At 43.7% G+C, this 12,558-nt stretch overlaps 1 protein-coding gene across 3 annotated transcripts in view; it reads left to right on the top strand.

The window, feature by feature from the left end:
• CIT (citron rho-interacting serine/threonine kinase) overlaps positions 1–12,558 on the top strand; it is a gene marked incomplete at its 5' end in the record, with an annotated part of 169,926 nt that overhangs the window by 61,082 nt on the left and 96,286 nt on the right. For all 3 annotated transcript variants that reach the window (XM_082852595.1, XM_082852596.1, XM_082852594.1), the window contains one exon: positions 6,941–7,124. In XM_082852595.1, the coding sequence (XP_082708721.1) occupies positions 6,941–7,124 (184 nt within the window). The remainder of the gene's footprint in view (positions 1–6,940; positions 7,125–12,558) is intronic.

The raw sequence follows: 12,558 nt of genomic DNA, 5'->3' as shown, positions 1-12,558 counted from the left end.
GCCAGTACCATACTGTAGCTTTGTAGTATAGTCTGAAGTCAGGGAGCCTGATTCCTCCAGCTCTTTTTTTTGTTCTCATGATTGCTTTGGCTCTTCGGGGTCTTTTGTGTTTCCATACAAATTGTGAAATTTTTTGTTCCAGTTCTGTGAATAATGCCATTGGTAGTTTGATAGGGATTGCATTGAATGTGTAGATTGCTTTGGGTAGTAGAGTCATTTTCACAATGTTGCTTCTTCCAATCCAAGAACATGGTATATCTCTCCATCTGTTTGCATCATCTTTAATTTCTTTCATCAGTGTCTTATAATTTTCTGCATACAGGTCTTTTGTCTCCTTAGGTAGGTTTATTCCTAGATATTTTATTCTTTTTGTTGCAGTGGTAAATGGGAGTGTTTTCTTAATTTCACTTTCAGATTTTTCATCATTAGTGTATAGGAATGCAAGAGATTTCTGTGCATTAATTTTGTATCCTGCTACTTTACCAAATTCATTGATTAGCTCTAGTAGTTTTCTGGTATCATCTTTAGGATTCTCTATGTAGAGCATCATGTCATCTGCAAACAGTGACAGCTTTACTTCTTCTTTTCTGATTTGGATTCCTTTTATTTCTTTTTCTTCTCTGATTGCTGTGGCGAAAACTTCCAAAGCTATATTGAATAGTAGTGGTGAGAATGGGCAGCCTTGTCTTGTTCCTTATCTTAGAGGAAATGGTTTCAGTTTTTCACCATTGAGAACGATGTTGGCTGTGGGTTTGTCATATATGGCCTTTATTATGTTGAGGAAAGTTCCCTCTATGCCTACTTTCTGCAGGGTTTTATCATAAATGGGTGTTGAATTTTGTTAAAAGTTTTCTCTGCATCTGTTGAGACAATCATATGGTTTTTCTCCTTCAGTTTGTTAATATGGTGTATCACATTGATTGATTTGCATATATTGAAGAATCCTTGCATTCCTGGGTTAAACCCCACTTGATCATGGTGTATGATCCTTTTCATGTGCTGTTGGATTCTGTTTGCTAGTATTTTGTTGAGGATTTTTGCACGTATATTCATCAGTGATATTGACCTGTAGTTTTCTTTCTTTGTGACATCTTTGTCTGGTTTTGGTATCAGGGTGATGGTGGCCTCGTAGAATGAGTTTGGGAGTGTTCCTCCCTCTGCTATATTTTGAAAGAGTTTGAGAAGGATAGGTGTTAGCTCATCTCTAAATGTTTGATAGAATTCACCTGTGAAGCCATCTGGTCCTGGGCTATTGTTTGTTGGAAGATTTTTAACCACAGTTTCAATTTCAGTGCTTGTGATTGGTCTGTTCATATTTTCTATTTCTTCCTGGTTCAGTCTCGGCAGGTTGTGCATTTCTAAGAATTTGTCCATTCCAGGTTGTCCATTTTATTGGCATAGAGTTGCTTTAGTAATCTCTCATGATCCTTTGTATTTCTGCAGTGTCAGTTGTTACTTCTCCTTTTTCATTTCTAATTCTATTGATTTGAGTCTTCTCCCTTTTTTTCTTGATGAGTCTGGCTAATGGTTTATCAATTTTGTTTATCTTAAAGAACCAGCTTTTAGTTTTATTGATCTTTGCTATCGTTTCCTTCCTTTATTTCTGATCTGATCTTTATGATTTCTTTCCTTCTGCTAACTTTGAGGTTTTTTTGTTCTTATTTCTCTAATTGCTTTAGGTGCAAGGTTAGATTGTTTATTTGAGATGTTTTCTGTTTATTAAGGTAGGAATATATTGCTATAAACTTCCCTCTTAGAACAGCTTTTGCTGCATCCCATAGGTTTTGGGTCCTCGTGTCTCCATTGTCATTTGTTTCTAGGTATTTTTTGATTTCCTCTTTGATTTCTTCGGTGATCACTTGGTTATTAAGTAGTGTATTGTTTAGCCTCCATATGTTTGTATTTTTTACAGATCTTTTCCTGTAATTGATATCTAGTCTCATAGCGTTGTGGTCGGAAAAGATACTTGTTATGATTTCAGTTTTCTTAAATTTACCAAGGCTTGATTTGTGACCCAAGATATGATCTATCCTGGAGAATGTTCCATGAGCACTTGAGAAAAATGTGTGTTCTGTTGTTTTTGAATGGAATGTTCTATAAATATCAATTAAGTCCATCTTGTTTAATGTATCATTTAAAGCTTGTATTTCCTTTTTATTTTCACTTTGGATGATCTGTCCATTGGTGAAAGTGGGGTGTTAAAGTCCCCTACTATGATTGTGTTATTGTTGATTTCCCCTTTTATGGCTGTTAGTATTTACCTTATGTATTGAGGTGCTCCTATGTTGAGTGCATAAATATTTACAGTTGTTACATCTTCTTCTTGGATCGATCCCTTGATCATTATGTAGTGTCTTTCTTTGTCTCTTGTAATAGTCTTTATTTTAAAGTCTAGTTTGTCTGATATGAGAATTGCTACTCCAGCTTTCTTTTGATTTCCATTTGCGTGGAATATCTTTTTCCACCCCCTCACTTTCAGTCTGTATGTGTCCTGAGGTCTGAAGTGGGTTTCTTATAGACAGCATATATATGGGTCTTGTTCTTGTATCCATTCAGCCAGTCTATGTCTTTTGGTGGGAGCATTTAATCCATTTACATTTAAGGTAATTATCGATATGTATGTTCCTTTTCCCATTTTCTTAATTGTTTTGGGTTTGTTATCTATTCAGCATGTATTTATTATGCACCTGCTATGTGCCTGGCACTATGCTATGTTCTTAGGTGCATTGAATACCTCCATCAACGTAGATGCAAATCCAGTTATTTCAGTGACCTACTAATATATTTTTAAAGCAAAAAACAAGAAAAAATCATGTTTTATGAGGATCAAAAAAGGGACTTTTTCCATAAGGTACAAGAAAGAGGAGAATTAATCCCCCAAGATAGATGTGGTCACATACTTGATAATCTTTAGATTATATAATCCTTTAAAATGTGGCATCCAGATTTTGAGCTAGTTCTCTATTCTCTTTCCAGTGCTCCTATTAGAGGTACATTGAACCTTCTCATTCTCTGTCTCCTGTCTCTTTGTCTCTGTGTATTGCATTCTGTATCAGCACTTCTCCAACTGCAGTGTGCTCACAAATCACCTGGGGATCTTTTTAGAATGTAGGTGCCGATTCAGTGGGCATGGTGTAGGGCCTGCCATTCTGTATTTCTAACCAACTCCCTGGTGGTGCTGTTGATGCTGCAAGTCTACAGATCACACCTTGTGAAGCATGGTTCCATGTGATTTCCTCAGATCTATCCGCTAGTTCATCAGCTTTCTCTTTAGCTGTGTCTAGTCTGTTTAATGCACCCAGTGAGTTTTAAACTTTAAATTCAGCAATCATGTTTTTCATTTTTAAAAGTTCCATTTGGTTCCTTTCAAATGTGCTTTGTCTTTTCTCCAGAGTATCTTGTTCTTTTATTAGAATTTCTACTCATTTACTTTGATCATGAATGAAAATTTATTTTATGGTCCATTTTAGGTTGTTCTCTTATCTGCAGTTTTTTGGGGGCTAATTCTCCCACTTTTGTATCTGCTGATGCTCCTTCATGGTAGTTTGGGTGGTTTCTTTTTTCTTGTTATGTGTAGCTGTTGGTTTTTACTTTTTATTGTGAACTCATTTCTAGTTGGGAGTGTGTGTGTGTGTGTGTTTGTGTGTGTGTGTGTGTGTGTGTGTGTGTGTGTGTGTGTGTGTGTTGGAATGAGAGAGGGAGGGAGGGAGGGAGAGAAGGAGTCTTGTGTGCCCTGTGTTGTGAACGTGGTCCTACAGATTCTTCTCCACTTACATCTGCCAGTGCCCTAAGGGATCCTGGACCAATATTGCTGATAATTTCTTGGCTTATAGTTCCCTCACCATGTAGGATACTGTAAACGCAGACACCCTACCTGGGGCTACAGTTTTAATAGCTGCCCTGTTTCTCTTCTAAAGGGCTCTGGGCAAGGGTGAGCATCCATCACTTTCTCTTAGGTTGAGGATTTCCACTTCCCCCACTTCTCTTTGGCTTGAGGCCGTGGCTCTTTTCCCTGCCGAAATGTGGCCGCTAGAAGCCCCTCTTTTCAGACTTTCCCATTGTACCCAACTGACTACCTGTCTAGAGGCTCTGACATTCTTAGCTTTTCATCTGTCCTGTGAGTATCTCGCTTATTACCAGCTGGGGCATTTCATGTTGACTTCTCCCTCTTATTGAAGATTACCTGGCCCTTTATCTTGTCTCGACTACATGGGCTAGCCTTGATTGTGATGGAGTTTTAAAGAGGGATCTTATTTATAGTACGGAATTTCTCAGTCATAGTTATTTCACAGAGGGTGGCTCCTGCCCCTATATTAATCATACTCCTCACTCAGAAATGGAATTCTATTTCAGTCTTCCGAAGATAAATTAGTATATAGTGGAAAGGGAATTAAACTTCTGCTAAGAATGAAATGGTACGATTAACACAAACATCCACGTGAGTGTCTGTGTCTTGTGCAGGAAAGAATACTCAACACAGACTCTGCTGTGCCTCACTAGCCTTCTGACTGCAGGATCTGTCATAAACATCTGCCATGTGGGCAATAACAGCAGCAGGTAGTCTTTTTTTTTTTTCATCGATCTTTATTGGAGTATAATTGCTTCACAATACTGTGTTAGTTTCTGTTGCACAACAAAGCAAATCCCCTCCCTCTTGGGCCTCCTTCCCATTCTGCCTATCCCACCCCTCTAGGTCATCGCAAAGCACGGAGTCAGTCTCCCTTTGCTATGCTGCTGCTTCCCATCAGCCAACTGTTTTACATTCCGTAGTGTAAATATGTCTATGCTGCTCTTGCTTTGCCCCAGCTTCTCCCTCCCACCCCAAGTCCTCAAGTCCATTCTCTATGTCTGCCTCTTTATTCCTGCCCTAATAGCAAGTAGTCTTTATGGAGTGTTTCCTGTATGCTAAGAGCTGTACCAGTAAGCAGTTTATATAGATTTCTTGCATTTAAACCTCCCAGCAGCCCTTTGAGGAAATTATCTATATGTTGAAACTGAGGCTCAGAGAGGTTAAGGCACTTTCCCAAGGTCACAGTGCTGGTAAGTGGTGGAGCTGTGGTTTGAACCCACTTAGTCAAAGTATGTGCCACCAGCCATGATGCTTCCATATTAATAGCATCTGCAAATCTCTTTCCATACATTTCCTCAGTCTTTACCTGAGTTTCCTTATTTTGGGATGGGAAACCTCTCTTTTTTATCCTCATGAAGTATAATTTCCATTAAAAGGTGTTTTTTTTTCTTTTTTTTTTTTTGCTTTAAAAAAAGATACTGGGTAATTGAAATCCGATTGGATTTGAGCCCATGTTGATGGAAAGTACGCATGGGAGGTGGGCTGAAGCATTCAATGTAATTTTTCTTTCCATCAACTAATTTTTAACATGTTAAGCAAGTAGATTCTGACACTAACAGGGAAGATTTAAATTCTCTTGAGAGCTTCGAGGTGTTAAATAATTTTCGGGAAGTGTACATTTTACGTTTTTCAGTCTCCTGCCACATCTCAACGCACCTGAGTTCTGAGAATGTTCTTTTTTGCATTTCCCGGGAGCTGCCAGACCTCCTCATTCTGGCTTCGTCTCCGGCCGCTCCACATCCCTTCACCTTTGTCTCCTTCCTGATGCTGCCTGCTGCTTCCGATGTTGTTGTTGTCATTGGGGAACTTTGGAAACAACCAGATTCTTTGGAGTCCATAAGCGGAAAATAGACTGCTGCTCCTATCTGGCACCCAGCTTTTGTGCAGAAAGCAAGGAGTTAAAAAAGAAGCCTGGGCTGGGAAGCGCTGTGACAGCTGTCCTAGGGGGCGCTCTCCAGAGCTCTGGCCGTGACTCATGCTGCTCTGTCTCTCAGATCAGCACTGGCCCCTGCCACGCAGGTGGCCAGGCGGGGTTGCCGCCAGACCACGCACGCACAGAGTGGCGAGCATGAAGCCTGCACTGCGGGGGATGTGATGCCCGGCTCTCCAGCTTACCCGGCCCACCTACCACAGACGCCTCAGCCCGCAGCCATGGTAACGCTTCTGGCTGGCTATACCCCTGGGAGCCCACCACAGTGGGCGGCTTCCTGGTGACCGATGAATGAGTGTCCAACTCCCTGACCGAGAGAGCTTAGTAGGTCCTCAGGAAGTGGAGAAGATGTAAGACGTCCTTAGCCAGGAGTCATGCCTTAATGAGGTAGGACGCAGCCATCCATCCACACCGTCAGTGCACAGGGGTGCCGTACATCAGCGGGAAGAACTTTATCTGGCTGGCATTTCGTTATGCTGATTAAACTGCGGCGGATTCAGGGGCATGATCGAGCTGGGGAGGAGGGACAATGAACTAAAAAAAAAAAGAAAAAAAAGTGGTACATAAGTGCTCCGAGTATACTCATCCGGATATGAATGGGCTAGACTGCAGAGCTATCCTAACATGAGTTACATGCCTCCCAAACTCTCTCTCCTGTTCTTTTCTCTCACTCCAGTTAATCCACAAAATGTAGAAATTCCATCTTATCCCAGTGATTAGCACTAAATATTAATAATTTGGACCTGTCTGGAAGAGGAAATAAAAAGGTTTAGGTCATCTAGTACACCAGCACCAGCCATCTGATGCTCTGTGGCATCATTCTGGAAATATCAGGAACGAGTGGCTTGCTCAAACGAGTTCCCCAAGTGCTTTTTGTTCTACCAAGTGACCTGTTTGAGTTTACCCTTCAGTTTACCCCAGCAGGGAAGGCAGCCCGTCTGCGGGTTGGTGGCCATGTTGGCAGGGAAGGGGTTAATCTCTTGTTGCTGTAAGAGCGGAGCAGAGGCTGGGTCTGCCTGTGTGTGAGCTAGATTGAAAGCAGGCGCTGCAGTGCCATCGGGAACGCTGAAGGAGTGAGACGATTTTCTTCTCCGCAACAGTGTTGAATCCGTCTGAATTTTTCTCCCCCCCCCCACCCCTTCTTGTTTTTCTTTAACCAGCTCCTCCCCCCTTCGTTCCCACCCTCAAGTCTGATGATGACACCTCCAATTTTGATGAACCAGAGAAGAATTCGTGGGTTTCATCCTCTCCGTGCCAGCTGAACCCCTCAGGTTTCTCAGGAGAAGAACTGCCGTTTGTGGGGTTTTCGTATAGCAAGGCACTGGGAATTCTTGGTAGATCTGAGTAAGTGAAATTTTGACTTTTCTAAGGGACCTGCATTGATGCAAGGCATAGAGCCCAAAGGTGGCGGCGGTGGCAGTGGCAGCCTGGGGGGAGTGCAGTGGAGGAAAGCTGTTAACCAGCTTGCGTTTGGAAGGCAGTTGACCTGGTTGGGCTTTGGGAGGGGTAGACTGTTCATATTCTCATTTTGCTGTGTTCAAGGTACCTCTTCCTGTCCATAGCATCATAATTGTCAATCGAGTACTTTGGGTTAGTTTTTCAGTCTTTGGTCTTCTTTAGAGGGGAGGAGATAGTGGGAGATACCTAGCAGTGCAGAGCCTCGGTGAAGGGAGGAACGTGCAGGGTTAAGATGAGCTGTCTATCTATTTTTCCATCTGTGTAGCCCTCTATCTCTCAGGTGGGTGGATGGAGGTTGCTCTCTTGGCAGTATTGAAAGAATCCTAAAATCCGTTTCTCACGAGCTAAAGGCTTCCCGATGGGGTTACCTGAGCTGCAAGTGGCTGTACCAGAGCTCTAACGGAGAGATGGTACTTGGCTCAGCTCAAAGTCTGCTGCAAGACTGGGGAATCCGGCAGCTGAGCCTCTGAGCCGGCAAAGCACTGGCAGCCAGAGAGAGCCCCGTTACTGTGAGCCACCAGGAGGGAGTATGATGTAGCCGAGTCATTGATTCACAGAAACTGGGCTTCACAAGGGAAAAAACAAACCGGGAGACTAGAAAATGGAAGTATAAATATTACTGTAAACCTCTTGACATGATCAGTCTTTCTCCATTCTTGAAAAAGCTAAAGAAAAACGCATTAGTATGGCACTTGGGACTTGGGGATGGGGTTGGGCGGGGGGAGGTCCCTGGCTTCCAGCCTCCTGGAATTTCTCTAAAATGCAGTAGCCTCTGTGTGTCAGAGCTCAGTGTCTTGCTTCGTTCTCCTGATCCGATGACATTCTGCGTTCAGAGGTTCAAGTTCCCTGGGAAGGTCTTGGACTGGCTGTGTTATTCCCCTGATGCCACAGCTCCCTCACTTGGAGCCTCTCGGGGTAATGTTGGGTGATCGGTCGCTGCCCACTTAGAAAACAAGCAGAATTTGATCTTCCCTTGGCAGCATTTAGTCCTGATTTGTTGTGCTCGTAGCTCAGATATTGAATTGAGGGGATGTCATGTAGATTCTTGGATAGTGTCTCCCCATGGGTGCTATTTTGACAGTAATGTTCCTGGAAAGATTTCAGACAACTGGGGGGAACTGGGCACTTGATGGGAGGTAGCGTTGTGGGCTGCGATAGAATTTGAGAGAGCTGTTTGTGTTGCAAGAGACCGAGGGGACCCTTCTTTCCTCTCTCCCTGGTGGCTGGGATTAAAATTGGGGGTTGGATTTTGGTGGTGTTGGCTGTACCTTTTGGGCTAATTTGCTCTGCATCCCCAAAGCAATCTAGATAATGGGAGGAGAGGCAGAAAGCTCACTAGCTGTTGAATGTGCCATCAGATGGATTTGAAATGGCCCAGCAGGGCTGGGAGGTTTTGTACCAGCATCGAAGAACAGGGCAGAATTGGAGGCCCAATGTTAAAGGATGTATGGTTAGTGGGCAGCTTAACCTTGACACACACAGCACGGTGAAGGTCACCTGTCGGACTGGACGGAGGTGCGTGGAGAGTTCTAGTTCTGGTTAGCAGTGGGCGAGCTGGCTCAGAATGAAAGCTTGCTTGGGGTGCTAATCAATGATCTGAAAAACCAGGAAGGACGTGAGGGAATAAGATCTCAGGGGCAAAGGCAGAATGATGTGAGGGCTCTCAGGCATTGCAATTAATCTGAAGCAGTGTATGATTAATTGCTTATGTTTCAGGAAGACTGTAATTGCATCTTTCTGCTTCTCACAGAAAGCTCAGGGAGCTCTCCGATAGGGGCCTCTCAGTATTAAGGCCCAGGCACTCGATAAATATTTGTTGTTTTAATTTACTCATGATCCTTTCCCCCTAGATTGTGTTTATATTGCTCACTGTATTTGAAGATACGCTGTTTTACCTTTGGTAGTTCAAAATATATCTCTAGAGCATAAAATGAGCTTCTGTTCATGCCCCGACAGAATGCTTAAGATTCTCATAAAAAAAAGTCCATGCAAACAAAACCGTGTATTTTTTATGAGGAAGATGGAATTGAAGTATTCCTGTCTTTGGGTGGGAGAGCTTTAATTGCCCTTTCCGTGGCAATTTGGGGTTGGAATCAGAATGATCTCCCTTCATCTTATATCTTACAATGTGATCTTGCTGTTGGATTTGTTTATTCTGCCAGGGACAGCCCTATGGGTGAAACCTCCAACATCATTTTGGAAATTCACCCCACCTGTTGGATGTAGGTGACCCTGGACGTATTGGATCATCATTGTTTAGAAATTCAATAGAAAAGATGCAGTGATGAAATTACTTAGAAGCCCCTGCAGTTTTGTAAACATATAGTTAACAAAATTCATTTGGAGGTTGGGGGGAAATTTTCTGGGACGCCACCATCGCCACCAGGGACCTGGTATTTCTGAGTTTCTACTTCTCCCCTCCCTGTTTCAGCATCACAGGTTTTTATTTACACACATTGATTACCTGTACTGTTACTCACTCTTTACACCACCAAGGAAATTGCAGATGCTGTTCTACTGCGTTGGAAAAAACTGACGCCAGATCTGTTACCAGTGAAAAGAATTAAATGTTCAGAGGTGGAGCTGAATGAAAGAGGAGTTTTCACAGAGACTGGCAGTGAGAATGATTTTAATTGTTGCATTTGCTCATCACTTTTTAGGATTCTTTTTTGGGACCCCAGACTATTTTTAAGCCAGCCATTGAGTGCGTCATTTTAGGTTTCACAGGAATCTTGATCTCAGCATTCTGTGTCTGAGGTGTAGTGGGAATTCCTTGCAGCTTGAGTTGGAGAGCACGGGAGAGATCCTACAGAACTAGTTTTGGTCGTCTTTGGGGTGGGATGATGGCAAAGTTAGTGCAAATCTGCTGCCTCTTTCTTTTTAACCAACAATGACCCAAACTAAATCCCTAAGCTCTGAATGCCTGGGTGTTGCTCTGAGCCTCTGTTGGCTTGAATTTTACACTGGTGGGATAGTAACAGGAATCAGTGTGTTAAAAGTTTAAAAATATAATGGATCCTAGCCCTCCTCCCTCCTCTTTCAGCGTGGGGTACATTTTTTTTTAGGTCCCTCTCCTTCTTCCTAGAAGCAGTGCATCTCTGCAAACCTTCAGTATAAACTCTAGAAGGAAAAAGCCATTTGGTTTTATATTTTGTGTTAGTTTTTACGCATGCTGGTTTTATGCTTTTGGAGACGCTGGCAATCTTAGAGGACCAATGGGATTTCGATGAGACTGGAATCTGTGGGATGACAGTGTCTGAATAGGCTATATTTAGCCCCCCTGTTGGGGGCTTTCTTTTTTGACTCAGGGCTTTTTCCTTTCCTTTTGGGTGGATCTGAAAATTTATTCTTGGAACCAGCCATCCAAACACTGTGACTGTGGAAGAGTGAAAAATGGCTTCCACCAGTGCCTTTCCAGATTTTCAGAGAACCAGTTTCGGGTGCCTCTTCCTTGCTCTACTGAGGCCTCTTTGCATATGTCAGTTTCCTCAACTGCAAGGTGAGGTAATAATGATACTTGCCTCTTAGGGCTGTTTTGAGGATTATGTGAAATATGTAAAGCACTTGTTCTACTCCGTGGCACATGGAAAAGGTCACACGGAATGTCCACTTATTATTTTTGTTATTACCACTACACTAGTCTCTATATGCATGCATGCACTAGTCTCTATATATGTGAAGAAGATATGGAAAGAACTCAGCCATAATTAAATAGCCCAAAGTCATGCCAGACCAGAAACCCAGCTCCCCAGGCCCTGAGAACTTTCCGCTAGTGATGTTTGAACATCCTGATCCACCACAAGTTCATGTGCAGCCTCCAGGTCCCTGTAGCTTAAAGGTGGTTGTTGGGTGGAGTGGACTGGGGGCCAGAATTTGAAGGCCCAGTCCCAGAATGGGTTCCTTCCCATCCAGTTAAACAAGTATATGTGTGAAATACTTCATGGGACACAAAGCAAACACCCTGACTGCAGAATATCGTGTAAACATTGGATGTCTAAGTGCTTTAGGAGAGGTGGGAGGGGAAGGCAAAAAATCTGACATGGGGGCACTTAATGGGTAATGCCAATTCCCAGTTCTTGCCAAAGTACAGTGATCACCTTTGTTGGAATATCTGTCTGTTTCCCCACGTCGGCTGTGATCTCAAAGGCAGGGCTGGGTCTTATTCACCCTGGTTTTCCTGGAGCACAGGACATTATAGACCCTCAGAAAACACAGGTGTTGGAACTGAGTTTATAAGTGGACTAATGGAAGGTAGAATATTTGCCTCAACTTCTTAGAAGACAGTGGAGAGGCACATAGAATTTCAGGTGGGCAGGGAGATAAGAGCAGCTTATCCTTGCAGGGTACTGACTCTGTACCAGGCTCTGATCCAATCACTCTACACAGGTTAACTCACTTAAACTGCACAACAGCCCCCAAGGAAGGTACCGTCGTCATTCCCATTTTACAAGTGAGGAAACGGAGGTGCAGAGAGAGCCTAAGCAACTTGCCCAAGGTCACATGGCTCCCGGCGGCTGAGCCAGGACTTGAACCCAGGCAAGTTGGCTCCAGGGTCTCTTAGCCACTGTGCTAGGCTGCCAAATAAATGCCACAGGCAAGAGAAATGGGCACATTTATGTGGGGTCCCCAGGTTCACGTGCTTTTCAGAAGCAGAAGCCCATCATGGGCAGTGACTGAGCAGTGGGGTGGGGCAGGGTGGGATGAGAGCTGACGGCGGTGGAGAGGCTGGGCTTGTTTTCAGCCTCTGCAGGTTTATTGAGTAGGTGGACTGTGTAGCTCTTGGATGTTTCTGCCTTCTTCCTCTTTTCATTTAGAGCCTCTCACTTTGTGTGTGTGTGTACATGAACACACGCATACACACTCTCTCCCCAAGAGTTTCCATTTGCTTGAGTGTAAGCTTGGCGAGGACAGGGGACTGCATTGACCTTGCCTTCCAGTATCCCTTCAGGCCTATCATAGACAAGCCACTCAGTAAGCACTGGGTGAATCGATTCAAGTCATTTTTATGGCCGCAGCTCTCAATTTGTTGACGAGTCTGAGACCCGTGTCTGTTGACGTCTACGTTTTGTACTTCACTGCTTCCCACCGTCCATGCCGGGAGGACTTATTCCAGCGGAAGATGGCCTGAACTCTCCCATCAGTCCTTCTTACTTTTCACTGAAATACTTGGGGGTGGGGGGGTGATCTTCCCTTAAAAACTCTGTTCCTTTCCACCTCCAGCCCAAGGCTGTCTGTCATTGTGCGCACTGCCTACAGATCCCTATGGCAAACAGCCTCACCTGTGTTTTGATTGTTTGAACAGTAGCAGAATCTGCTCTGG

The sequence above is a fragment of the Leucopleurus acutus genome (assembly GCF_964270905.1).
Source record: "Leucopleurus acutus genome assembly, chromosome: 13".
Classification (NCBI taxonomy): Eukaryota; Metazoa; Chordata; class Mammalia; order Artiodactyla; family Delphinidae; genus Leucopleurus; species Leucopleurus acutus.
This window is presented reverse-complemented; position numbering and strand designations above follow the sequence as displayed.